Genomic DNA, 26,425 nt, shown 5'->3' with positions numbered 1-26,425 from the left:
CAGATGTTAGAGCACTGTAAAGCAAGTATGATGATGCCGAAAACCGCTTGCGCCGCTTAAACTTTTTGTTCTTCGGACTTAGGATGATCTCAGCGAAAGTTGGGACCAGTCTGAGGCTCACATTATTTCTTTCTGTCATGAACACTTAGATATAACAATTGGCTCTCAAGACATCGAACGTGCACATCGACTGGGTCATTTCCAGTCAGGCAAACATCGCCCAATCATAGTTACACTTGAACACCTTAAAGATAAATCAAGAATTCTTGTAGCAGGACAAACTTAAAGAAACCGTTTTCTCTGTCCGTGAGGATTACTCGGCTGAAGTCCGACAAGCTAGGAAAAAGCGTTTCGCTCATGGCCAAAAAACTAACGCCTCACTCATGATTCGATTCGACAAGTTAGTTATGGGCAAAAAAGTATTCACCTACAACGCCGAAACTGACTCAGTTGCAGAAGTACGACCGTTATAGCGGATAATGCCGGCACCGTGTTTTCAATCTCTGCCGCAGGTCAAGCCGTCAAACTATTTGCGTCCAACTTCAACTAAACAGACAATATCTGCCCTGCTAACAAATATACGAAGCTATATGCCAAAGAAAGAAACAGTTGAAGCCATCCTTGAAGACTCACATCGCTTTATTTACTGAATCTTGGCTAACACCTGATATTCAAGATTCAGAATTATTGCATGACAGCCAATCTTTTCGCTTCTACAGGCGAGATCGAGTAGATCACCGGGGAGGCGGCATTCTTTATCATCCGCTCTATTAGAGATAAACTGCCACAGCGGAATATTGTGTGTAAAAATTTGTCTTCCCACGTGTACCAACCTACTAATTGCATGTTATCGAGCACCTGATACGGATCATTCTTTTATCACAGACCTTCACTCTGTACTTCTTGACTTGCAATCCAAATTTGCTCATGCCAATCGTATACTGTGCGGCGATTTTATCTTCCCCAACATCGACTGGGAGGCCCTGACTGCGTCATCTCGCCAGTCTAAAGCTTTCCTGGAACTCGTTTTTACTTCAATTGGTTCCAAGCAGTTAATCAGCCAACCCGAGGCTCAAATATTCTCGACCTCATCCTTGTTTCCTTGTTTCTACTCAGGAATTAGTCCAATCCCTTTCATTCTCCAGTGGCCTGAGTGATCACTGTCTCCTTTTCTTTAATCTTACAATTGAAATCCCAACCCGCCAACCTTCCGGTAAATACATCCGTGATTATGAGAAGGCCTACCTCGCGAGCATAAACTTCGACCTCGAACACTTCCTTACCTCATTTCACTTATCTATATCTACAAGATCCGTAAACAAAAATTGATGCCTTTTCAAACACAAAATCCTATCGCTCATTGCCGCCTACGTCCCACTTATCTGCATCCGCGGGGATGCTACAAAACCATGGTATTCCAATACATTAAGAAAACTATCACGTAAAAAGAAACACCTTTTTCGTGATGCAAAGAACTCCGGATCATCTGTTGAATGTGAAAAGCACTTTGAGTGCCTTCGCCAATACACTACGTTATTGCGGTCATCAAAAAAAAACTAATATAGCAAAGATCTTCAAGGTATATTGCGAGTTAACCCCAAGAAGTTTTGGAATTTGCTGATACCAAATAATAACAGCTCCTACAATATATCCTTAAAGAAACACGATGGCACACATGTCCCGCTTTCTGAGCGTTCTGACGCATTAAATTCATACTTCACCTCTATTTTTACTTTCGAGCCAGCCGAAAGCAGCTTTACTTTACCGCTCCGGAATTTCCCTTCAATGCCGCCTGTTACCATTTCATCGGAGGGAATATCAAGACTCATTGACAGCCTCAAGCCGTCTACATCTCCCGGACCTGAAGACATTCCTGCTAAGGTTCTCAAGGGAACTAAGCATCTCACAAGCCAAATCCTGCAACTCATATTGGCGGTCATGCATCCGAAACTACTGATGTTATCTCCGGAGTGCCCCAATGTTCCGTTCTCGCCCAGCTTCTTTTCCTCGTTTTTGTCAACGACCTGCCACATGGGATTTCGTCATCCGCCCGCCTTTTTGCGGATGATTGCGTCATTTATCGCCGCATTTTCAATAATACCGAACAGGAACTTTTACAAGCCGACCTCAATAAAATCCAGAAATGGTGCTCCGACTGGCTCATGCAGCTTAATATTTCAATATGTAAATTCATGCACATTTCACGTAAACGTTCCATTATTCACTTCCCATACTTCCTAAACTCCACTGCATTATCACCAACAAACTCGTACAGGTACCTTGGTGTTGAAATAACGAACAATTTAACTTGGGTGGACCATATCACGAAACTTTGTGCTAGCACCTTGTTGTGACCGTGCATGGTCCGCGCTTGCGCGCACTATTGTGCGCCTGTGGGCATGGTTTTGATATGTGCTGTTTGTGCAAGGGCTCTAAGTGAGCGTGTTCACACGAATCTTTTTGTGTGAGCATGCTTTGCTTTGTCGTGACCCTACAACTGCGACGTTGACCCTGTCAAGGAAACGCCAAGAAAAATACAAAGAAACGTCGCCCTGTGAGAAATAGCCGGAAGTGCTTTTGTTCAACTGTTCACCCTTCCCGTCGAGAGGCGCTAATCTCAAGTGAGGAATGCTTATTGTCAAAAGGAGACGATCGGAGTGACACGTCCGCTGACGTACAGGAGAAGAAAGGAGCATGAGGATTACGGCCATTAGAGGATTTCCCGTGAATGCAGGAAAGAGTTGCGACTGCCGCAAAGGAACAATGCTGGGAGCAGTATTCGTGGCGCGCACGTACACTTGGGTTTCTGAGAAGGAAATCCACTTGCCGGAACCAACATAGCGGATCTTTTCAGAAGAATCGAAATTTACCTGCTCGCCGTTCCCAAGCTCTACCCGACAACAAGTGACCACGCCCGACGAAACAATACTGGACCAGTCAATGCATCAGACCATCATTGCAGTGATGTGTTCGATTACTTGCCGATATCTGAGGGGTGTGCCCTGGAACTGATTGGTCAGCATCTTCAGAGAGGGGCTGGACATAAGTGATTTAAGGACATTGCAGAGCACGAAATGAGGCTCTGACCCCTGGGTAAACGGCTCATCCAGACGCTTCTCGCTATGAACTCTTGCCGCTTGCCATTTTGCTGATATACCCTTTTTTTCATGTAACTAAGTTTTCTCAAAGTGCCCTTTAAACTGCTTGTAAATATTTTACCAACTTCGAAGATTCAATCCTTCATCAACCGGCAGTCTCTGCGCGCTACCAAGTGAAGGCAGGGTCGACTTAGTCCCAGCGTCACGACAACTGGTGACCAGCGTTGGGATCTGAATCTACAAGCCACAGCATCTGGTGATTGGAGGTGGATCAGAATCTACAAGCCACAACATCTGGTGATCGGAGGCGGCATCTGAAGCTACGAGCCACAACATATGGTGATCGGAGGGCATCTCAAGCAACAAGCAGGAGCAACAATCGGCCAATAAGAGAGCAGCTCGGAACATCGATCGCATGTGTGGGTGAGTGCTTGGCTTTTCTTCTGATGTGGACCAGGTTCTAGATCAGGGTTAGAGTTTAGAACTGGTAAAGAGTGTTGAAACGCCTTTTAGGTTTGGTAGTTTGCACAGTTGTCTTGGAAGTAGCCGACACTAGGAGCGATCATAGACCTACAAAAGCTGCAGAAACCGGAACTGTTGCTATTGTGTGAGGAATTGGGAATTTATACAAGTGGTTTGGCACGAAAACCCTTGATTTTAAAGGCAATCACTGATTTGGGAACCGATTATGAGGAGCTCAGTGAAGCATATAACTTCATCGGACAAAAAAAGGAGGAGCAGCTCAGACAGCAGAAAGAGCGGGAAAAAGAGGAAAAGAGGCATGAGCGTGAAATTGAGAGAGAAGCAAAAAGGCTGGCGCAAGAAATTGAGCTCCGGAAATTAGAAGTAGAGTTGAACAAGAGGTCGGGCAATTGTCCCTAGCTAGCGGTACCTCTTCTAAACAAGGAGGCAGATTTCAAGATGTCAAAGTACATGCAGCCATATGTGATATCAGGGGATATCGATCTGTATCTGGCTAACTTTGAGAGAACCTGTGAAAAAGTGTCCTTCCAGCGAGACACTTGGTCTGAGAGATTATTGACGGTTCTGCCCTGCGAGGCAGCGGAGGTTGCCGCGCGGCTAAGCAAGGAGGACGCGGACAACTACGAGAAGGTCAAGGCTTGCCTTCTGAGAAAGTATAGGCTTAGCGCCGAGGCGTTCAGACAACGTTTTCGGAAAGCTACTAAGTCCAGGGATGAGAGTTACCCTGAATTCCTGTACAATTTAAGAGTCAATTTGGGCGAGTGGCTAAAGAGCACTGATTCCTACAGTGATAGGGAGGCTGTAGTCGAGCGAATTCTTTTGGAGCAGGTTTATAACTGCCTCCCAGAATAAGAAAGAAATTGGTTACAGGACCGAGGCGACAATAAGTCGGCAACTGAAGCTGCCGAACTCATTGAGGAGTACGCTTCGTGCCGACAATTCAGCAAACCAGCCGTGAATAGGCCCCGCAATCCCAAGTTGAGTGTGAATAACCGTCAGGAAATTCACTTTGCTAGATTTGCAAACAAAGAAAGGAAGGCTTCTTCGGGCAAACTCTTTAGAAAGGACGGCAGTGAGAAAAGTGGAGAAGTGAACAACGCGCAGAACACAAAGAACAAGCTTAAGGCTAGGAAGCCGCTCACATACTTTAGGTGTAATGAGCAGGGTCACATCGCCGTCAACTGCCGGAAAGAAAAGATTGCTTTCTCGTATGTCAGTGACTGCGATGAAAACATGAAGCTTTTGGAACCCTACATGAATGGCCTAGTAGTCAACGGGAAGCCTTGCAAGGTACTGCGCGATTCAGCCGCAACGATGGTTGTTGTCCATCCGGCGTATGTGTCGCCTTTCGACTATACAGGACAGTGTGCATGAATCCGCCAGGTAGTGGAGGAACAGAGTGTGTGCTTGCCAATCGCGAACATGGTCATCGAGGGCCCTTTCGGCGAGTTAACAACCGAGGCTGCCGTTTCAGGAAAGCTTCCTATAAGTGCTATCCGGACATGCTGCTGCGAAAGAGGGGCATCCTTTTCGGAGACAGAGTTGTGCAAGCCTTAACACGTTCAAAGGCGGGAGAACTAGCTACACTGCTCATTCCAGAAAATTTCACAGCAGAGGAAACAGCAGTTAAAACTGTGGTCGATGCGGAAGCGGGTCAGAAAACTTTGAGAGCGAGGCATCTCAGATAAGTCAACTTGAAAGTGAGCTTGATGAGACTCGGAATGAGGACGTTCTTGAGAGTAACCTCTTGCCGCCAGTGTCTAGTAATCGCACGAGACTTCTAAGTGGAACCCGAGAGGACTTAGCTATGGAGCAAGCCAATGATCCCAAGATACAGGAGATAAGGGAGCGCCACCGCGCCACTAAGACAGCAAATATTATTTCTTTCGAGATGAGAAAGGGAGTGCTGTATCGCTTATTCAAGGATAGGCGCGGAGTAGAGCGGGACCAATTAGTCGTTCCCCAAAAGTACCGCGAAGACATACTGCGACTTTCCCTTGGCAGCTCGTGGTCATGTCACCTTGGAATAAGGAAAACAAAGCAGAGGCTGTTGCAAGAATACTATTGGCCTGGATGTTTTAAGGACACAGAAAATTTTGTACGGTCATGCGACACGTGCCAGCGGGTTGGAAAGGCGCAAGATAAGTGGAAAGCTCCGATGGTGTTAGTACCAATCATTTCCCAGCCGTTTCACCGGTTAGTAATAGACGTAGTTGGGCCACTTCCTGTGACAGAGTCAAGGTACCGTTATATCCTCACTATGTTATGTCCAGACACAAAGTTTCCAGAGGATGTTCCGCTGCGCGAGGTGACGTCCGAGAGTGTAGAGGATTCGCTGCTGTCAGTGTTTGCCCGAGTTGGATTCCCTTCCGAGGTCCAAAGTGATCAGGGCAGCGTTTTCACAAGTGTCCTCACCACCGCATTTCTCGAGCGATGCGGCATTAAGCTAGTGCACAGCTCGATCCACCATCCGCAGAGCAGCAGCGTAGAAAGATGGCATTCTGTTCTCAAACGCGTCCTTAGGGGACTGTGCTATGAAAACAAGCGCGAATGGGATACCTGCCTGCCTGCAGCACTTTTCGCTTTGCAGTAAGTGCCGCACGAATCCACTGGATTTAGCCCAGCCGAGTTGGTGTACGGAAGGTCACTGCGCTCACCTTTGCGAATGGTGCGGGAAGCCTGGGAGGGGCGCGGAGAAGACCCAACAGTAGTAGAATTCATTCTGAACCTCTTGAATCGCTTACATAACACTAAGGAACTCGTTGAGGCCAGCATGAAGTCAGCCCAGGCTCGTTCCAAAGTGTACTATGATAAGTCAGCCCGTCAAAGGACGTTTCGTATCGGGGACCAGGTGATGTTGCTGAGAGGTTCAAGGCAGAATAAGCTCAATATAAAGAGGGAAGGACCTGCTGAAGTCGTTGCAAAGCTTTGTAACACCTACTACGTAGTGAAAATCCCCGGTAGGCGTAAAGAATTGCGCATTTATCATTGAAATCTTATGAAGCCTTATGTGCAGAGGGAAGCCGTGGTAAATCTAACGTTAAACCTTCCCGAGGAGATGGGTGACAAATTGATTTGCCTCAGCGGAGAAGAAAGCAACGCTTAGGAGCTTCTCAAAAAGACGGAGCAGAGAGGAGAACTAAAGAAATCTCAGCTGTCCGATCTGGCGAGCTAATAACAGAGTTTGAGTCCTGCTTCGTGGACAGGTCAGGCAGGACTGATTTGACTGAGCACGATATTGAGCTGACTCCAGACGTGCCAGAGCGATCAAGGTGCTGCCGAGTTTCTCCAATGCAAAGAGAAATTCTGGATAGGGAAGTAACTCGCATGCTGGAATTGGGAGTAATAAAACCCTCGAAAAGCGATTATGCTTCGCCTATGATCTTGGTAGAAGCTCCAGGTAAAGACCCTAGGCCTGCGGTAGACTACCGAAAGCTAAATTCTCTCACCAGGGATCAAGTGTATCCTATTCCGAATATCGAGGAGAGAGTAGAACAGGTCAGTCGAGCGGCCTATGTGACTACGCTAGATCTTACTCTAGGATACTGGCAAGTACCGCTCAGTGAACGCGCCAGCAGATACGCGGCTTTCGTCACTCCGGCGGGCAGCTACCAGCCAACAATGATGAGTTTCGGGCTCAAAAATGCTCCATTTTGTTTTTCCTGACTCATGGATGGGGTTTTAAAGGGGTGTGAAACATTCGGGGTGCCCTATTTAGATGACATTGCGGTTTTTTTCCGACTCATGGGCGGACCATATGGTACATCTAAGAGCTATACTGAACCTTTTGCGTCACGCTGGGATAACCGTAAAGGCCGAGATATGTTGCCTGGCAAGGGCGACCGTGGACTACTTGGGTCACAATGTAGGCCAAGGTTTCAGGAAACCCAGCGAGATTAAGATTTCTGCGGTAGCAGACTACCCGCGGCCGAGCACGAAGACGGAAATTCGGGCATTCTTGGGGATGACGGGATACTACAATCACTGCATCCCTAACTATCCAGCTTTGGCTAGCTCCCTGACCGACGCTCTCCGCAGGACAGAACCGACAAATGTAGTCTGGGACGAACAAAAGGAAGCCTCTTCTTAAACCTGAATGCTGTGCTGATTAGCCGTCCGGTATTGCGAGCTCCAGACTACGACCGAGAATTCACGGTCCAGTGTGTGATGCAAGTGTGTGATGGTAATGAGCACCCCGTGCTCTACCTGAGCAGAAATCTGAGCTCTAGAGAGAGGGCTTATTGCGCGTCAGAGAAAGAGTGCGCTTGCATTGTATGGGCCATTCAAAAATTGCCGTGCTATCTTGGAGGGGCCAAATTCATCGCAGAGACGGACCATTGTCCCCTGGCTTGGCTGCAATCTGCGACATCGAAGAACAGTCGCCTTCTGAGGTGGAGCTTGATATGACAGCAGTACAATTTTGAAATAAGATACAAAAAGGAGAAGTTTACTGGGAACGCGGACGCGCTTAGCCGCTGTTTCTAAGCGGTCCGAGGTGCTCCTCACCATGTATCCAAATTGATACTCAGGTTCTTTTTTTTTCGTGCGTTGTATATGTGTGACTATGTAAAGTAGCACATTTGGTTTTCTAGGCACACGTGGGTCCTGAGCGTCTTGAGTGTGGGCTTTTCTTGGACAACGATGGCAGTTTTCTTTTGATCTGGTCTCTTCAGACGGGAGCCGAGTGCTTGCTTAGACATGTGGCTGAGTTTCAGAGACAGCTCAAGCAATTTGACCTACGACAATCAAGAAAACGCGACAAGCGACAGCGAGCTTCAAGCGTTCATGTGCAGGCCATTAAGTCGTCTCTTCATGCAGCAGATGCGACTGCTGCCCTCCGTGACTCTTCTGGCGGGGGAGGAGGCTGTTGTGACCGTGCATGGTCCGCGCTTGCGCGCACTATTGTGCGCTGTAGGCATGGTATTGATATGTGCTGTTTGTGCAAAGGCTCTTAGTGAGCATGTTCACATGAATCTTTTTGTGTGAGCATGCTTTGCTTTGTCGTGATCCTACAACTGCCAAGTTGGCCCTGTCAAGGGAACATAAAAAAATACAAAGAAACGTCGCCCTGTGACAAATAGCCGGAAGTGCTTTTGTTCAACTGTTCACCCTTCCCGTCGAGAGGCGCTATTGTCTAGTGAGGAATGCCTATTGTCCAAAGGAGACGATCGGAGTGACACGTCCGCTGACGTACAGGAGAAGAAAGGAGCATGAGGATTACGGCCATTAGAGGATTTCCCGTGAATGCAGGAAAGAGTTGCAATTGCCGCAAAGGGACAATGCTGGGAGCAGTATTCGTGGCGCGCACGTACACTTGGGTTTCTGAGAAGGAAATCCACTTGCCGGAACCAACATAGCGGATCTTTGCAGAAGAATCGAAATTTACCTGCTCGCCGTTCCCAAGCTCAACCCGACAACAAGTGACCACGCCCGACGAAACAATACTGGACTAGTCAATGCATCAGACCATCAGTGCAGTGATGTGTTCGATTGGTTGTCGATATCTGAGGAGTGTGCCCTGGAACTGACTGGTCAGAATCTTCAGAGAGGGGCTGGACATAGGGGATTTAAGGTCGTTGCAGAGCACGAAATGAGGCTCTGAGCCCTGGGTAAACGGCTCATCCAGACGCTTCTCGCTATGAACTCTTAACGCTTGTCATTTTTTTGATATACCCTTTTTTCATGTAAATAACTTTTCTCAAAGTGCCATTAAACCTGCTTGTATATATTTTACCAACTTCGAAGATTCAATCCTTCATCAACCCGGAGTCTCTGCACGCTACCAAGTGAAGACCGGGTCGACTTAGTCCCAGCGTCACAACAACCTCCAGAACACTTGGATTCATCCGAAGAACACTGGCTATGTCCCCTCCATCAGTTAAACTAGCTTACGAAACATACATTCGCTCGAAAATAGAATATGCCTCTGCAATATGAACCCCCACCAGGCCTACTTGATCCAGTCACTCGAAGCCATCCAGAATCGCGCAGCACGCTTCCTAACTTCCAAGTATTCATCTTGACACAGCGTTACTGACTTGAAAGCATCTCTCGGCCTCCAGCCCTCAGCGCTTCTTCGGAAACGTGCGATCATTTGTCTTCTACATAAATTGTATTTCAACATTCCTGCACTCCGAGAAAACTTATTACGCCCTCCTTTCCGCTCATCTCGCCGTCTATTTAACTCCCGTAGCATACAACGTTTGCATGGTTCCACAAACGGCTTCAACCAATCCTTCCTCCCCATCGCCATAGAGGAATGGAACATACTTCCCGAAAGCATTGTTACCGAGTCTAGTCCCTCCAAATTTAGGCAATTACTCACTGATCATCTAGACCTGCCATAGACAGTTTTTCTTTGCGGTCCATTATTAGCAATCCGATTTGCGTGCACTGTTGTGTCAAGGTCTAATTTTCTGTAATTCATCTTTTTGCCACTTTTGTTTACTATAGTTGATTTTACTACATATCGTAATTTAGTTATGCCTTGCTACATGGTTATCTGTATTTTGTGTACAATGTACCGGCTTCCTTACTTTTGTTCTTCCCTTAACGGTTTTGTTTTTTCAAATTTGTCAATGTTATGCATTTTTGTATTCTTTTCCTTTGTTTTTATGGCAATCTATGACACTTTCTCACTGTTGTCCCCCCCCCCTTATGTAATGTCCCTGATAGGGATCTTTAGGGAAATAATAAATAATGAGAATGATGATGATGATTTGCCTCTTTATTAAATTATGCGTTTTCTGTATGTGCAACAACAACAGTCGGAAATATTAGCAAACTCACTGTTTTGCAGAAAAGGGCTTTACGCCACGCATGTAAAGTTCCATATCGCTTGCACACAGCAGGCCTGTTTAAGAAGTACCGCATTATACAAGTTACATCGATGAACGATCGCAGACTATGCCACTTATATAAACTCAGTTTAATAAAAAGTAATGATGCCATCGCTAACCTAGCACGGCTAGAGAAAAACATCTCTGCTTATAATGTGCGCCATCCTGAGGTGTGGTATGTTCCAAATTGTAGAACCAAGTATGGAAATCAAATGTTAAAATTTAAATTGCCTACACTTCTGAATCACATGATAAAGGATGCTAACATTGACATATCAAATATATCACCGAAAGAGCTGCGTTTATTGTTTGTATAATGTTGTCACATGATTTTCTTCATCTTCTTGCCTGTTTTATACTTACTTTTTTTTTAACTATGTTGTCATATGCGACTGTGTTCTCTTGCCGCACGCTTGTGTCCTACCCCGTGTGCTAGGGGGTAAGGGCTTTTCAAGCTGTTCACACAGCTTTTTCCTGTCCTCCTCGCAGCGTCTTTTTGTTGTGGAATAAAATTTCAAATTTCAAATACAAAAATTTATTGAAAGGTCAAACCAACACAGAACACCGGTTAAGCGACCGCACATAGCAAACAGAACAAAAAAAAAGATAAGAAAATGAATAGAATCAGTAAAGCGTACAGCAGAGCTCCAATTACATTTCTTAGAGCAACAATAAGTGCACGAATATATTTGTTCTAAATGTTTGGAGGGAAAACTTTCCTTCAGCATGGAGAAAATAAAAGGGTTATTCGAGAAATCAGAGACTGGTATGCTAGTTTCTGCGTGTCCTAGTTTTCACGAGATTTTTCGTTTTTGCAGATTTCGTGCTGCATATTGTACAGATATGAAAAATCCCTTAACAAAGGTAGTGGGGGGGGGGGGGGGGGGAGCTTCAGTTCGCAGGTGGACCCAACGTTTCGACAAGTGGCTTGTCTTCGCCCAGACGAAGCCACGTCCACTTGCCGATACCGTGTAGCCGTGTAGACGTCTTCCTCTTGTTCTACCTATTGTACGGATGTTACATCAGAAGCTACTTCTGGAAAAGGGCAGCACAGTCAGACTAATTTTGCTTAAGGGTGGTTAATGCTCGTCGGTATTTTGTACTATTTGTAATATTTAGTAATCGATACTTTTGAAGAAGTGAAACAGAATGGCATAGGTAATGTGCGTTCTCAAAGAGGCGAGAACTTTCGTTCATAGGATGTGACATGCTTTCTGTTTGAGTTTTGTGTTTGCTGCCCACACAAGCAGGAAGTAATAGATTCCGAACTAAACAATATGATTCATATTGATTCAATATATATAATATGAATTATATGATTCAATATGATTGTTCTTGGGGCGAAGTATTAGGCACTTAGTTCTCTTTGTATTTAATTGAAGTTAATTATTCATCTGGAGCCACTCAGAGAGATCTGTTAAACATACATTTCTTATGAAAAAATACGTTCATGTCAACTGCGCATAAAATATTTCAGGTGTGCTGGATACATGATGATGTAATTTATGTATAAAAAAATTGCGACAGGCCAAGTATGGATCCCTGGAATACGCCATACCTTATATGACAAATGTTTAATTTAGCCTGGTTGACATATCTATACTGAATCCTATTTGTTAAATAACATAATTGAAATATTATTCCTCTAATTTCATAAGATAAATTTCCTAATAAGGTATTGTGCCTTATCGAATCAACTGCCTTCCTAAAATCGAGAATCTCCCCTACTGTATAACACTGCTCTCCGAAGTTTCGAATTATTTTATCCTTTACATTTAACAAAGCCATCTCTGCACTTGAGGTTCTTGGAAACCATCCTTGATAGCGTAGTTTTCCTCACAAAAATTTCGAAGCTGCGCACTGATAACTTGCTCTATGACCTTAGAGAAAATAGGCGAACCAGAAATAGATCAGTAATTGCCCAAGTCATTTAGATTGCCTCTTTTGTGAATTCCAGATATTTTTGATGTTTTTGTTTGCCGGGAAGTAATTCAGTGCTTATATTTAGATTGCATATATGAGTAAGTGGTTTACTGAATATATGGGGAAGTAACTTTAAGGTCTCTGACTTGATTCATTTCTCTCCACACGCACAACAGTTCCTAAGATTCATCAGTAGACTTCCGATTTACAATTCCGTGGTGCGGAACAAGAAGACCGATTTTGTGATTCTCGGCGCTGTTTGGGTGCTGAGTAACATTTGTTCAGTGAAATGCAATCTGAAGCTGCTGATTATAAAATGTGTTCATAAAATCTAGCATCTCTCCCTAGAATGGATTTCCATCAATTATAGAGCCAATAAAACATCCTGATTGGCGTTTTGAGGTTAACGGATTTGCAGTTTGCAAACTTTTCTGGGATTAATAAAATCAAGAGTGGAAGCGTGGGCGAGTTGGTGATGGTTCGATTGGTGCATAGCGCTAAAAAGACAAGGACACAGCGAGACACACAGGACGGGCGCTAACTTACAATGAGACACACAGGACGGGCGCTAACTTACAACTTACAGTTGTAAGTTAGCGCCCGTCCTGTGTGTCTCGCTGTGTCCTTGTCTTTTTAGCGCTATGCACCAATCGAACCATCACCAACTAGCCCACGCTTCCACTCTTGATTTTAATAATCCCGGGCGCTAACTTACAACTGTAAGTTGTAAGTTGTAAGTTAGCGCCCGTCCTGTGTGTCTCGCTGTGTCCTTGTCTTTTTAGCGCTATGCACCAATCGATCCATTAAAATCACCCGCAGACTTCTTTCCATAAAAACTGTTGCGCGCTTTCTTAATGTCAGAACAAGCTCGGAACTCTTGGCGCGGGGTCTACCATCAACGCCATCGCTCTCCGCAGCTATATACAGCCTACCGTGGGCATACTCGGCCACTGGGCACAGTGGCACTGCTAGCATGCGGCACGCTGACAACCAGTTTGCATTCATTGTGCAGCTGTCCTTTGGCCTGCTGCTTCATACCGGCGATGGAGAAACAGCGCAAGCCCGGGTGACCAGGACTGCGCAGGTATTCTACGCCAGCACAAGCCGAGTGCTGGATCTGCCACCGCTTACATCGTGGAAACCGCACCATCACCACCGGACGACAACAAGCTCGGAACTCTTGGCACGTGGTCTACTATCAACGCCACCGCTCTCCGCAGCTATATACAGCCTACCGTGGGCGTACTCGGCCACTGGGCACGGTGGCACTGCCAGCATGCGGCACGCTGACAACCCGTTTGCATTCATTGTGCAGGTAAGGAAAGATTTCGGATATTGCATCCGCTCAAGTGACCCTTTTCTGGTAGTGCTGCCGTGCCCATCTCTTTTGTTAGAGGTTGTTGATGTCGCCCTTGCCTTGAAAAAATTGTTGCTGCTGAGTGGAGATGTTGAAACTAACCCTGGCCCCGACCTAAACCAAATTGCTAAACAACTGAAGGACATTGCAGCTGACATAAAAGATATAAAAGAGAAACGTTTGACCGACATGGAAACCAAACTAGACAAACTTGCTGCCCTTGAAAGTAAAGTTGAGGCTTGCCAGCAACAAATGCCTGACATGAATCAAGTCATAGAAGCGCTTGAAAAGAAAATTGACGATTTAGAAAATCGCAGTAGGCGGTCTAACCTAATCATTTATGGTCTTCCAGAAAATGACGAAGAAACAAGCGAGTCGCTCGAAGAAACTGCTAATAATGATATTGTTACGGGGATGTACTTAATGTGACGGCACTGCGATGGGCTGAACTCGAGCTAAGACTTCGGTAGCCGTGCAGAATCTACTCTCTCAGCGTCGTTCTCTTTTTCAACGCTTCGTCGTACCCGCGTTCCTCGATCGTCGTCTTTGTCAGTGAGCACACTTTAGTCCCGCGTTTCCCGGTAACACTACCCCCCTCGGCAAAAGGCACCGTCCCGGTGCGTATTAGGCGTGCGGTGTGGAGGGGAAGTAATATGACTTGAGGCGGGCGACATGTACAATTTCGGAAGTGGGTGTAGCAGTCGGTGACTTTGGGTGGAGCGGTGCAATCTCATAGGTCACGTCGGTCACTGGGCGTAGTACACGGTAAGGACCCGTGTAGTGGGGCAAAAGTTTCTGACACAATCCCACACGACGGCACGGAAGCCAGAGCAGCACCAGAGATCCGGGAGGATAGTGCACATCGCGGTGGTGAGCGTCGTAGCGGCGTTTTTGAGCTTCTTGAGAGACGGTGAGATTGTGACGAGCAATCTGGCGAGCAGCGTCGGCTCGGGCGATGGTATCGCGGGAATAGGTTGTGATGGGGCCAGCGGCGGGAAGCAAAGTGTCGAAGGGCAGTAAGGGGTCTCGTCCAAAGAGAAGATAGAATGGAGAGTACCCAGCAGTGTCATGACGCGAAGAGTTATATGCAAAGGTGACAAATGGCAGACTAATATCCCAGTCGCGATGACTGTCGGATACGTACATGGCGAGCATGTCGGTGAGTGTGCGGTTAATACGCTCCGTAAGGCCGTTCGTCTGAGGGTGGTACGCAGTGGTGAACTTGTGCCGAACGGAGCAAGAACGAAGTATTTCCTCAACAACTCGGGAAAGGAAACAGCGGCCACGGTCGGTAAGTAGTTGACGGGGAGCACCATGGTGTAGTATGACGTCGTACAAAAGGAAGTCAGCAACGTCTGTGGCGCAGCTGTTTGGAATGGCGCGAGTGATCACGTACCGCGTGGCATAATCGGTGGCCACAGCGATCCATTTATTTCCTGACAAGGACTCGGGGAAGGGCCCTAGGAGGTCAAGGCCAACACGAGAAAATGGCTCAGTCGGGATAGCAATCGGCTGCAGGTGTCCAGGTGGCAGCACAGGGGGTTTCTTCCGGCGTTGACAGAGGTCGCAAGCGGCTACATAACGTTGGACAGAGCGGTAGAGTCCAGGCCAGAAGAAACGCCGGCGCACGCGGTCGTATGTGCGTGAGAGGTCAAGATGACCAGCTGTAGGGGCGTCGTGCATTTGTTCTAGAACGGCAGAACGTAGGTGTTGGGGAACGACGAGCAAGTGCTCAGCGCCATCAGGTCGCATGTTGCGGCGGTATAGCGTATTCCCATGAAGGAAGAACAGGGCGAGGGAAGAGTCACGGCTGTGTGTGCGGAGGCGGTCGATAAGAGAACTGGGGGTTGGGTCCAAGCGCTGTTCGTCGGCTATGTGAAAAAAGTCCGATATAGAGAACACACAGGGGTCCGACTCGTGGTCAGTAGAAGAAGGGGGATCGACGGGATAACGGGACAGACAGTCTGCATCCTGGTGGAGCCGACCTGATTTGTATACAACGGAAAAGGTATACTCCTGCAAGCGCAGTGCCCAGCGGCCGAGGCGGCCAGCAGGATCCTTGAGGGAAGAGAGCCAACATAGGGCGTGGTGATCGGTAATTACAGTGAATGGTCGGCCAAACAAGTAGGGTCTGAATTTTCCAACGGCCCAGACGAGAGCCAGGCACTCCCGTTCCGTAATAGAGTAGTTCTGTTCCGCTGATGACAGGAGACGACTGGCGTAGGCAATCACGCAGTGTTGGTCGCGTTGTCGCTGTGCAAGAATGGCACCAATCCCGTGGCCACTGGCCTCGGTGCGAAGTTACGTCGGGTCAGACGGGTTGAAATGGGCCAACACAGAGGATTGGTGAGAACAGCGATGAGGCTGGAGAATGCGTTAGCCTTCTGTGGTCCACAAGAAAAAGGAACGCCTTTCTTCAGGAGATTGGTGAGAGGACGAGCAACAGCGGCAAAGTTTGGGACGAACCGGCGAAAATAAGAGCACAGTCCTAAAAGCTGCGGACATCACGGGGTGAACGGGGAGATAGAAAAGCACTGACAGCACGAACTTTGTCAGGATCGGGTTGCACGCCGGTGGAATTCACCAAATGGCCAAGCACTTTAAGTTCGCGGCGACCAAAACTGCACTTCTTTGAGTTCAGTTGAAGTCCGGCACGGCGAAAAAGTGCGAAGATGGAAGAAAGGCGACGAAGATGGCTTTCGAACGAGGGCGAAAAGACAATCACGCCATCCAAGTAACATAGACAAGTCGTCCATTTGAAGCCGCGGAGTAAGGAGTCCATCATTCGTTCAAACGTAGCAGGGGCGTTGCAAAGTCCAAAAGGCATAACCTTAAATTGGTAAAGACCATCGGGTGTGACAAAAGCTGTCTTCTCGCGGTCTTGTTCGTCAACAGAAATCTGCCAGTAGCCGCTACCAAGGTCGATAGAAGAAAAGTAGCGGGCTCCATGTAAACAGTCCAAGGCATCGTCTATTCGCGGCAGCGGGTAAACATCTTTCCTTGTAATCTTGTTCAGATGTCGATAGTCGACGCAAAAGCGCCAACTGTTGTCTTTTTTTCTAACGAGCACGACAGGAGAAGCCCAGGGGCTGTTCGAAGGTTCGATGATATCGTTGGCCAACATCTTGTCGACCTCCTGCTGGATGACTTGGCGCTCAGAAATGGACACACGATAAGGCCTCTGATGTACAGGTTTTGCATCGCCGGTGTCAATGCGGTGAGTCACAACTGATGTTTGGCCCAGAGAACCGGCAGCAAAGTCAAAAATGTCGGAGAAGGATAACAAAAGGTTGTGCAGGTCCTGAGCGTGTTCGGGGCTGAGGTCAGAGGCAATCATTGCGGAAATAGGGTCGGTAATTGTGGTGGGGAGTACGGATGTTGGAAGGACGCTTGAATGTGGGCCAGGGTTGAGTGCACAAATGGTGCAGTCTGTGAGAGAAGACAAGGTAGCAAGGGATATTCCTTCGGGGAGAACTTGGGGTGACAGACTGAAGTTCAGGATAGGAAGGTAGGTGTTGTTCTGTGTAACGCGTACGATGAGATGAGGAAGAACGACGTTGCGGTCAAGAAAGACCTCGGTGATAGGGCAGGCAACATAGTCACCGTCAGGCACAATATTATTGTTGACACATTAGACCTCGAAAAAGTGGCAATAGAAAGAATACATAGGCTAGGGAAGCCCGCGACGGGTAAGGTTAGGCCAGTAATAATGAAATTATTGGACTACAGACAAAAAGTAGCAGTATTAGGAAGAGGATACAAACTTAAAGGAACCGACTACTCAGTTGGGGAAGATTTCTCGAAAAGAGTGCGAGATATACGGAAGAAACTTTGGGACAGTGCGAAACCAAACCGCGACAGAAAAGAAAAGGTATCACTTTCCTACGACAAATTATACATTAACAAACGCGCATATATTTGGGACGAAGAGAAGAGCGACAAAGTGCCGATGCAAAAAAACGACTCAGAAAGCACAACAATCCGTCGAACAACCCACCGAGCCGCACAATCAAAAGACTAACCTTGATAAACATAAACGCCCGCAGTGTTCTAAATAAAACCGAGGAATTGGAAAACCTACTAGTTGACTATAACCCAGATATAGTGGCCATCACGGAAACATGGTTATCACCTGCTGTATTCGATCACGAAATTGCCCCACCAAACTACGCAATCATTTGGAAAGACCGGCCTTCATGGAGTGGCGGAGTAGCGTTACTGATAAAAAAATGCCTTCCCTTTGTCCTTCCCGATGTGGCTAACGCTGAAGCCATTTTCTGTAAAATATTATGCGACGGGATGACCATTGTTACCGGTTGCGTTTATCGCTGTCCATCTTCTGACAGCCCATGCCTTTCAGCCATTCAAGAGTACATGGAGCGTCATGTCCATCAATCCAGGGTTATTCTTGCGGGTGATTTTAACCTTGCCGACACAATGCATCACGCATCAGAAGCTTCAGATGCGCTAATAGACTTGATGCTAAATTTTAACCTACATCAAGTGGTTTCTAATCCCACTCGCACTCAAGGTACAACGAAAAACATCCTCGACCTCATACTTCTCAGCAACCATTTTCAAATCAACCAAATAGAATTGGACATTCTCGAACGTATATCTGACCACAGTATACCTATATGCACATTCCCACTCAGTGACTCCATTACTAGCCCTCCTACAGTTCAAAGTTTTATTAATTTTAATAAAGCAGATGACGTAAGCATACTAAACTATCTAGCTTATGAATTTCCATCCTTCCAAGAAAAAGCCACTCATGTATACATTGATGTGAATTAATTGTGGCTTCATTTTAAGAATATTCTGCTAGACTGTGTAAATAATTACATTCCAATGAAACAGAATAAACAACACCTGAAAAATCCCTGGATCACGCGCGAAGTTATCCATGCTAAGCGACGTGTAAAACGGCTTCGCAAGACCAACAAAAACAACCCGACACCCTCTACGACTTCCAAGTTGAAATCTGCATTACAAGAATTCAAGGAAAAACTAAAACACTCAAAACAACATTACTACAGTGTAAAATTTCCCAGAGAGAGAGAGAGGGAACAACTTTTATTTAAAATGCCTGCAGAATAGGTTAGGCTCCCTCCAAGCAGGGAGGACAAGCTTTTACCGTGACGCGGCCACTACGTCAGTCTCGTGCGTTGTGCTCCTTGAGGTCTTGTTACGTCCCTCGCTACTTCCGCGGGTTCGAGAGGGCCGCCGCCCCCTTCTTGGGGGTGCTGCCCCCCCTCTCCTCGGTTTCGCTCGGTCGCTGCCTCTCTAGAGCTGCCGAGACCTGCTGGACGGCCTTGAGTTGTGTCTCTTGATCACAGCTCCTCGTTGCATAGCCCACAAAGATTCTGGAAACATCTACGCAATACCCAGCCTACAACAAACTTAACAAAAGAAGAGAGAGGTTAAATGGCTAATAGCTACAATACATTTTTTCAGTCCGTCTTTACGAAAGACAACGGTACACTTCCTCTTCTCCCACTACCTCATACCTCGGTACTTGATCCATTAATAATAACAGATGCCGGAATCCTCATTCTTCTCAACATTAACCCCAAAAAATCCAACGGCCCTGATGGAATTTCGAACGAATTCCTTAAAGGATATGCTGAATGGTGTAGCAAATATCTGGGACAGATCTTTCGTAAGTCGCTGTCAACTGGTAACGTACCGCATGACTGGAAAATGGCTAAAATAATACTGATTCACAAGACAGGAGACAAAATGAATGTTGCTAACTTCAGACCAATATCATTGACAAGCACTTCATGTAAAATACTAGAGCATATCATTTTCAAACATATAACCACATTTCTAGAACGTGAAAACATACTATCTCCTCACCAACATGGTTTTCGGGCTGGGTTATCAACCATCACACAACTAACAGAAGTAGTTTATGACCTAACCCTTTGCATTAACAACCGTTCACAAGTCGACATGATTCTACTTCATTTATCTAAAGCTTTTGACTGCGTGAGTCATAACAAGTGAACTGCAAAATTAGAGAACATTATTGGAAAGGGAGAAGTTTCTGCTTGGATAACAAATTTTTTAACAAATCGTTGACAGTTCGTTATAGTCGATCATACGCCATCTGATACCGTCTCTGTCACATCTTGGGTTCCACAAGGCTCAGTTCTCGGCCCACTTCTATTTTTCATCTATATCAATGACATAACGAATAATATAGGGTGCAAAATTAAACTCTTCGCGGATGATTGCGTTATATACAAAGAAATTAAAAGCCACAATGACCATCTCATCCTTTCCGAATCCCTCAGCAGGGTATCCGAGTGGCGCTCCCTCTGGCAAATGTCTATTAATGTTAAAAAATCAGTAGCCATGACAATTACAAGAAAAAAAGCAATCCTCTCTCTTCACCTACAGCGTTAATGGTACACCACTTTTAAAGGTTGATGAATATAAATACTTGGGAATAACACTGACATCAAATATTAATTGGGAGGCACACATAAATAATATTACGACTACAGCACTACAATAATTATTTTATTTAATAAGACGCCTAAAGACCACACCAATGAATATTAAGCTTCTGGCCTATAAAACATTTGTCAGACCAATTTTTGAATACGCTAACACAATTTGGTTTCCTTATACAGCAACTAACATAGCTAAACTCGAACGCGTGCAAAGAAAAGCAGCAAGGTTTATTCACAGCAAATACAGGCGTACAGACTTACCCTCCCTTCTCTTAGCTCGTTCAGATTTAAGCACATTATCGACTAGAGCAAAAAAAGCCCGACTAAAATTTCTTTATCAACTACTACACGGCCAGTACAAAATTGATACAACTACGTACATATCGCATTCACTGTCTAGAATAACACGGCACCGCCACGAGCATGCGCTAACGGAATACTCTTTTTCTAACGACGCATTCAGGTACTCTTTCTTTCCTCGCGCGATAAGAGAATGGAATCAGCTAAGCTCATCTCTAAAAAACGCAAATTCATTGTCGCAGTTCGTAACCCAACTAGAGTTAATCACATGAGATCATTAATGCTTCTTACTTTTATTCCCGGTTGCCTTCACACGTTACTAACAATTCGTAGGATTAATATGGGGTACATCGACTATCGTTATCTTTTTATTTTGTTTGTTTCTTTGATTTTATGAAATGCTGCCTTACTGTTGCGAGTATTGTTCGGTTGTTTTTCCCAAAAATTGTATACTTTGTTGTCCGCATTTATTGGAACTTTTTAGAATTCTTTCATTTCTTTTATATTGTATGCTTGTAACATAACATATGTTTTGCCCGTCTGCTAGGCTCTCGATTGAGAGCGGCAGTATTGTTAAATAAATAATAAATAAAATAAATAATTTATTGCGAAGCTTTCTTTAAATTCTTTAACATATTGCTATTGTCTTGTTTCAATAAGTGCTGTAAACAGCTTATCGTGGTGCTTTATATTTTTCAAAAATGTGGTGCCAATCTATGGTTTTCAGCGTCCAGTCTACAGTAGCCATTAGTTTATGGAAGATTGAGGTTCTTTCATCATTATTAGGTCTGTAAAAAACGACATCACAAGAAGGGTCAGGCGAGTGTGAAACTTTAGCAGTGCAAAATATAAAAATAAGCAAGTGGTCACTAATGCCTGATATGAGCACACCAGATCCCACATCGGATATGTGGTAATGGTCAGACATATATAGATCAACAATATTTCGGACGTACTTGTCTAAATAGTCGGTATGTCAATTAAATTTTTGGTACCAGAAGATATCAAGCACGTGGAGAAAATCTGGACCTTTGTTTCCGCTAATAACGTATGTTGAAATCTCCTGTAATAATAACTGGTAGGCCTATTTGGGAGCAGTTTTCGAGCCTATCATCCAGAAATTTTTAAAAAATGATGCAGAGAATCGTTAAATATTCATAATGCGAATTTCTTTTAGAGATCGCAGAAAAAATTTGAAAATTGAGTTAGCACATGGCAAAACCTTCATGTGTTGTGCGGACCGCGCCAGCCACTACTGAAAGGAGCGCCTTTCCCGCGGCTACCTATGCGCCGCCACTTTACCTCTTCCCTCTCCCCGCTCGTGAAGGGAAAAACGGTCACGGCGCGGGGCTATAAAGGGGGCGCGCGCCGTCGCTTCTCCCTCTACCTCACCAGATCGTCTTTAGTGCAGATGTTCCTGCTGCTGGCTCCCGACCACGACACCGCTGATCTTCGGAAATATGAGGAATAAACCCCTATTTACACGACCTGCCTCGAGTCAGTTCGTGTGCTCCTCGGGCAAAGGGAATCGCCCACAAATGGCGCCCAACGTGGAGCTTGATTAGGACCCACATGGAAGATTTTTCTGCTTACTAAGGAACGCACGGCCAGGCTCAGGGTGGTCTTCTTTTGTTTATTTATTTATTCAAGTTACTCACAGGCCCATTCAACATGGGAGCATTGTGTGAGTGGGGCAGTACATGAAGTTACAAACCGAGCAAAAACAATGATCTGAGAGAAGCGTTATACAATAGTTAGCAAGAAGTACTGAGCAGAATACACTTATAATTTTTTCCCGCTTTTGTCCCTCCCTTTAAGATAAAAAAAAAAAACAAGTTATACATTGGTTATTATTATACAACATAGAATAGCATAATTTTGTTTATATTAGACACTAGTAAAAGTGATTTTTCGTAAGAACACATTGTCACGAAATCGGCGCACATTTTCATCAAGCCGGTACGGCGCGAGGCCCGCACGGCGTCGCGTGGAAGGCATTGTGAGAAAAGTCCCCTTCCCTGCGCGGGAGAGCGCGTAGCTTTGTACGCGTTGCCGTCACCCTCTTTCCCATTGCCCGGGGAGGACGGTGGTTCATCGGACTGGAATTAGCCAGAAAATTCCAGCATCTTCTATGGGACCTGGCCAATGGCGACGCGCGGCTCGACGGGAGGAAGAGAGAGCGCTATAACCAGCGAAGCTAAGTGTGTGTGCGCGCTAGCTTTAACGCGTGCTAACAAACAGACGCGGCGCGCCCTATTTAAAGAGACCGCGCCGCTTGATGAGTCAGCGAGTCAGTCAGTTCGTCAAGTGTCTTGCGACGTGCTCGCCTGTGCGTCGGCTGGACTCCCGGGGATCACCCGCTGCTGGCAAGCCCACGGACTTTCAAGGGAGCGGCGCTCGTCTCGTATGGCGGCCACATCGTGACTCTTGAGGCGTCGGACTGCAACAGTGCCCGGTGAACAATTTGGTGTTGGTTTATGTAACTCTCTCGTGTTTGATCTATTGTAAAGCTTCTGAGTTATTGAATCATACTGTAGTTGCATGCTTAGCGTTTGTATTCTGTGAACCTCTCGTCTATGTATTTCAAGTGATCTTGTGTATTCCTTTGTATCGTCTCTTGCTGTGCATAAATTGTGTTTTGTTTGTTACTTCTGACTCCGATCCTTTCTCTGGTTTGAACCGGCGATCGCTGGGCACCAAACGACCACCCCCTTCTGTCACCACAAGGTAGTTGAATTCCGGCTGAGCTTGCCACGCAGGTCGAGGGCATCTCCTTTGCGACCGGAACAGCTACCCCCACTCACTCAAAGGGTGTCTGGGAGTGTGCGCACCGTTAAGGGCGCATCGTTAATAATACCTTCTTAATTATTAACGGGTGACAATTATTCTGGCGTCCGCGACAGGACGTTTGGTGCACTCAAACTCAGAGGACGGAGAAAGAGTTGGAAGAGTTTACGAAGAGGTCGTAAACAGAGTGGCAACAGAGCGATAGCTAGAGGTACCGCGCTGAAGCGGTTGTGTAAGGTCCATTAAGAGTGCTATGTGTTAGCATTAAGCAGTTCAGATAGAAGATGAATCTCAAAGAGATTATTGCGTTGGGCCTAGAGGAAGGTCTTAAAGGAGCTGAACTGCGAGAATGGGTGGACCGAAAAGAAAGGGAGGTTCTAGAAGAAGCTGAGAAAGAAAGAGAGAGGCAAAGAGAAGAACGAGAGAGAGAATGGCTGAGAAAACAAGCAGAGGCAAAGAGACAAGAAGAAGAAAGAGGAAAAGAATGGCTCAGGAAGAGAGCCGAAAGAGAAAAAGAATGGCTGAGGAAGCAGGCAGAAAAGGAAAAAGAATTCTTAGAAGAGAGAGATATCCTTCTCAAGAAGCTGGCTGAAGTTCGGCGTTTGAAAGGTATCACCGAGCCTCCGGAGGTTACCTTTCCTTATATTAGGAGATACAGTGAAACAACCGATTCGTTGACAGCCTCCGGTGCTGTAAACACTAGCTCCAGCGGCCAGAATAAGGTTGTGGAACAGCCCGTTCCCGCAACGGAAAGTTCAGAAAGAAAAGACTTTACTAGAACTACAATTTCTCAGGAAAATGAGATTGTGCCCTCCGAGACGGCAGGTTGCACAGAAGCTGCAACGGCAGTGGTCGAGCCAGAATGCTCATTCATGTACTCTACGCCTGAAGATGAAGAAGGGCAGGATTGTAGCTCCTTATTAGATGACACCATGGCTGAGTACATGAGTGACCGGGATGAGGAGCTTTCAAATAGCAGTGAGCACGAAAGCTTGGATGAAGGTGACAGTGCAGATCCTAACCTTGAGGATTAAGAAATGGAAGGAAGCGAAAACTGCACTGCATCGAAAGGGTTCAAGAAACATTTTAAGGAACAGGATGTAACTGCAAGTGAGGAGGATGAGGCTCCAGTTGCAAATGAGCTCTGCTTCAAGAAGGTACGACTGAAGGTCACAAAGAAAAAAAAGAAAATGAAACGGATTGAGGGAGAACTACATTCTCAAAAGGACGCTCCTTTCAGACAACAATGTTCTCATTATGCGGGTAAAACTGGATCAAACGTTCCTCGGCCAAAGGTGCGAATAAAAGCGGAAACGAAAAGAAACAAATCCAAACCTGCCAAGTCAGGCAAAGTCGACATGGAAATGTCTCATAGAAAAAGAAAGAAGAAGCGGCTGAACGACTGGATGCGCAAGCGCAGGGAGAGCCGCCCAGACCGAGAAAGAATGAGACGGCCTGCTCGAAGCGCCGCTATGCAAGGTAGAGTTAGTTCTGGCCAAGCTTCCGATTGGAAAGCAGAACTCAAGAGTAGAGGGAGGAGCGAGACAAAATCGCGGATGAGAAATATCATTAGAACCAGAAAAAGAGCCAGGACACGCGAAAGAAAGAAAAACCAGTGCTTTGCGAGAATGAAAACTGGCGTATCTGAAAGATGGAGAGGAACTGATACCTTCCAAGGAGGAAGTGCAACACGAGTTTGGAAATATAGGCGAAAGCATGCCTTACGTTGTGCGCTACATATTTGAATAACTTTGTGGTTCTGTGTTGTTGATTCCTACGTGTATCCGACAACAGTGTGGTGCTATGTTTGTGAATTTCATAGCATTGATGTGTGAATTTTGTAATGGGTTATTACAGTTTGTGAAATTTGTGCAATGTGTGTGTTGTGGACATTTGCCCCATATACGTGTGAGCGCATGCATGTGCGCGCGATGTTCGTGGTTGTTGTGAATATTGTGGGACAATATTCTTTAAGGGAGGGGCAGTGTCACGAAATCGGCGCACATTTTCATCAAGCCGGTACGGCGCGAGGCCCACACGGCGTCGCGTGGAAGGCATTGTGAGAAAAGCCCCCTTCCCTGCGCGGGAGAGCGCGTAGCTTTGTACGCGTTGCCGTCACCCTCTTTCCCATTGCCCGGGGAGGACGGTGGTTCATCGAACTGGAATTAGCCAGAAAATTCCAGCATCTTCTATGGGACCTGGCCAATGGCGACGCACGGCTCGACGGGAGGAAGAGAGAGCGCTATAACCAGCGAAGCTAAGTGTGTGTGCGCGCTAGCTTTAACGCGTGCTAACAAACAGACGCGGCGCGCCCTATTTAAAGAGACCGCGCCGCTTGATGAGTCAGCGAGTCAGTCAGTTCGTCAAGTGTCTTGCGACGTGCTCGCCTGTGCGTCGGCTGGACTCTCGGGGATCACCCGCTGCTGGCAAGCCCACGGACTTTCAAGGGAGCGGCGCTCGTCTCGTATGGCGGCCACATCGTGACTCTTGAGGCGTCGGACTGCAACAGTGCCCGGTGAACAATTTGGTGTTGGTTTATGTAACTCTCTCGTGTTTGATCTATTGTAAAGCTTCTGAGTTATTGAATCATACTGTAGTTGCATGCTTAGAGTTTGTATTCTGTGAACCTCTCGTCTATGTATTTCAAGTGATCTTGTGTATTCCTTTGTATCGTCTCTTGCTGTGCATAAATTGTGTTTTGTTTGTTACTTCTGACTCCGATCCTTTCTCTGGTTTGAACCGGCGACCGCTGGGCACCAAACGACCACCCCCTTCTGTCACCACAAGGTAGTTGAATTCCGGCTGAGCTTGCCACGCAGGTCGAGGGCATCTCCTTTGCGACCGGAACAGCTACCCCCACTCACTCAAAGGGTGTCTGGGAGTGTGCGCACCGTTAAGGGCGCATCGTTAATAATACCCCCTTAATTATTAACGGGTGACACACATAAAAGCACGACATTAGGTGAGGATCGTGGTTATCATATCTCGAAACGTGGCAGGATATCTGGTGTTAATAACATCGTCAGGAAGGCTGTTCCAATGATTTATGGCACGCGGAAGGGCAGACTTGTTAAACGTTTTAGTGCGGCCAAAAATACGCGCAAAGCTGCTATGATTGTGGCGACGATGTGATGTACGAGATGGTCGTGATAAAAGTAATGCTTGGCTGTGAGG

The 26,425-nt window shown here is 46.2% G+C and overlaps 1 protein-coding gene across 1 annotated transcript; it reads left to right on the top strand.

Moving 5' to 3' along the window:
- Positions 1-13,316: 13,316 nt before the first annotated feature.
- Positions 13,317-17,721, top strand: LOC146187467 (uncharacterized). Its single transcript, XM_084608210.1, has 2 exons — positions 13,317-14,114; positions 17,329-17,721. The coding sequence occupies exons 1-2, from the start codon at positions 13,317-13,319 to the stop codon at positions 17,719-17,721; spliced, it is 1,191 nt and encodes a 396-aa protein (XP_084464336.1).
- The last annotated feature ends 8,704 nt before the right edge of the window (positions 17,722-26,425 follow it).

The sequence above is a fragment of the Amblyomma maculatum genome, chromosome 6, assembly GCF_055883805.1.
Source record: "Amblyomma maculatum isolate TAMU_Amacu chromosome 6, ASM5588380v1, whole genome shotgun sequence".
Lineage (NCBI taxonomy): Eukaryota > Metazoa > Arthropoda > Arachnida > Ixodida > Ixodidae > Amblyomma > Amblyomma maculatum.
This window is presented reverse-complemented; position numbering and strand designations above follow the sequence as displayed.

What these genes read in the sequence shown, in the direction of transcription:
- LOC146187467 (XM_084608210.1), top strand. Translation starts at nt 13,317, where the DNA reads ATGCGGCACGCTGACAACCAGTTTGCATTCATTGTGCAGCTGTCCTTT. An exon ending in ATAATGATATTGTTACGGGG is followed by an intron (nt 14,115 to 17,328) that starts ATGTACTTAATG and finishes ATTATTGTTGAC; the next exon opens with ACATTAGACCTCGAAAAAGT.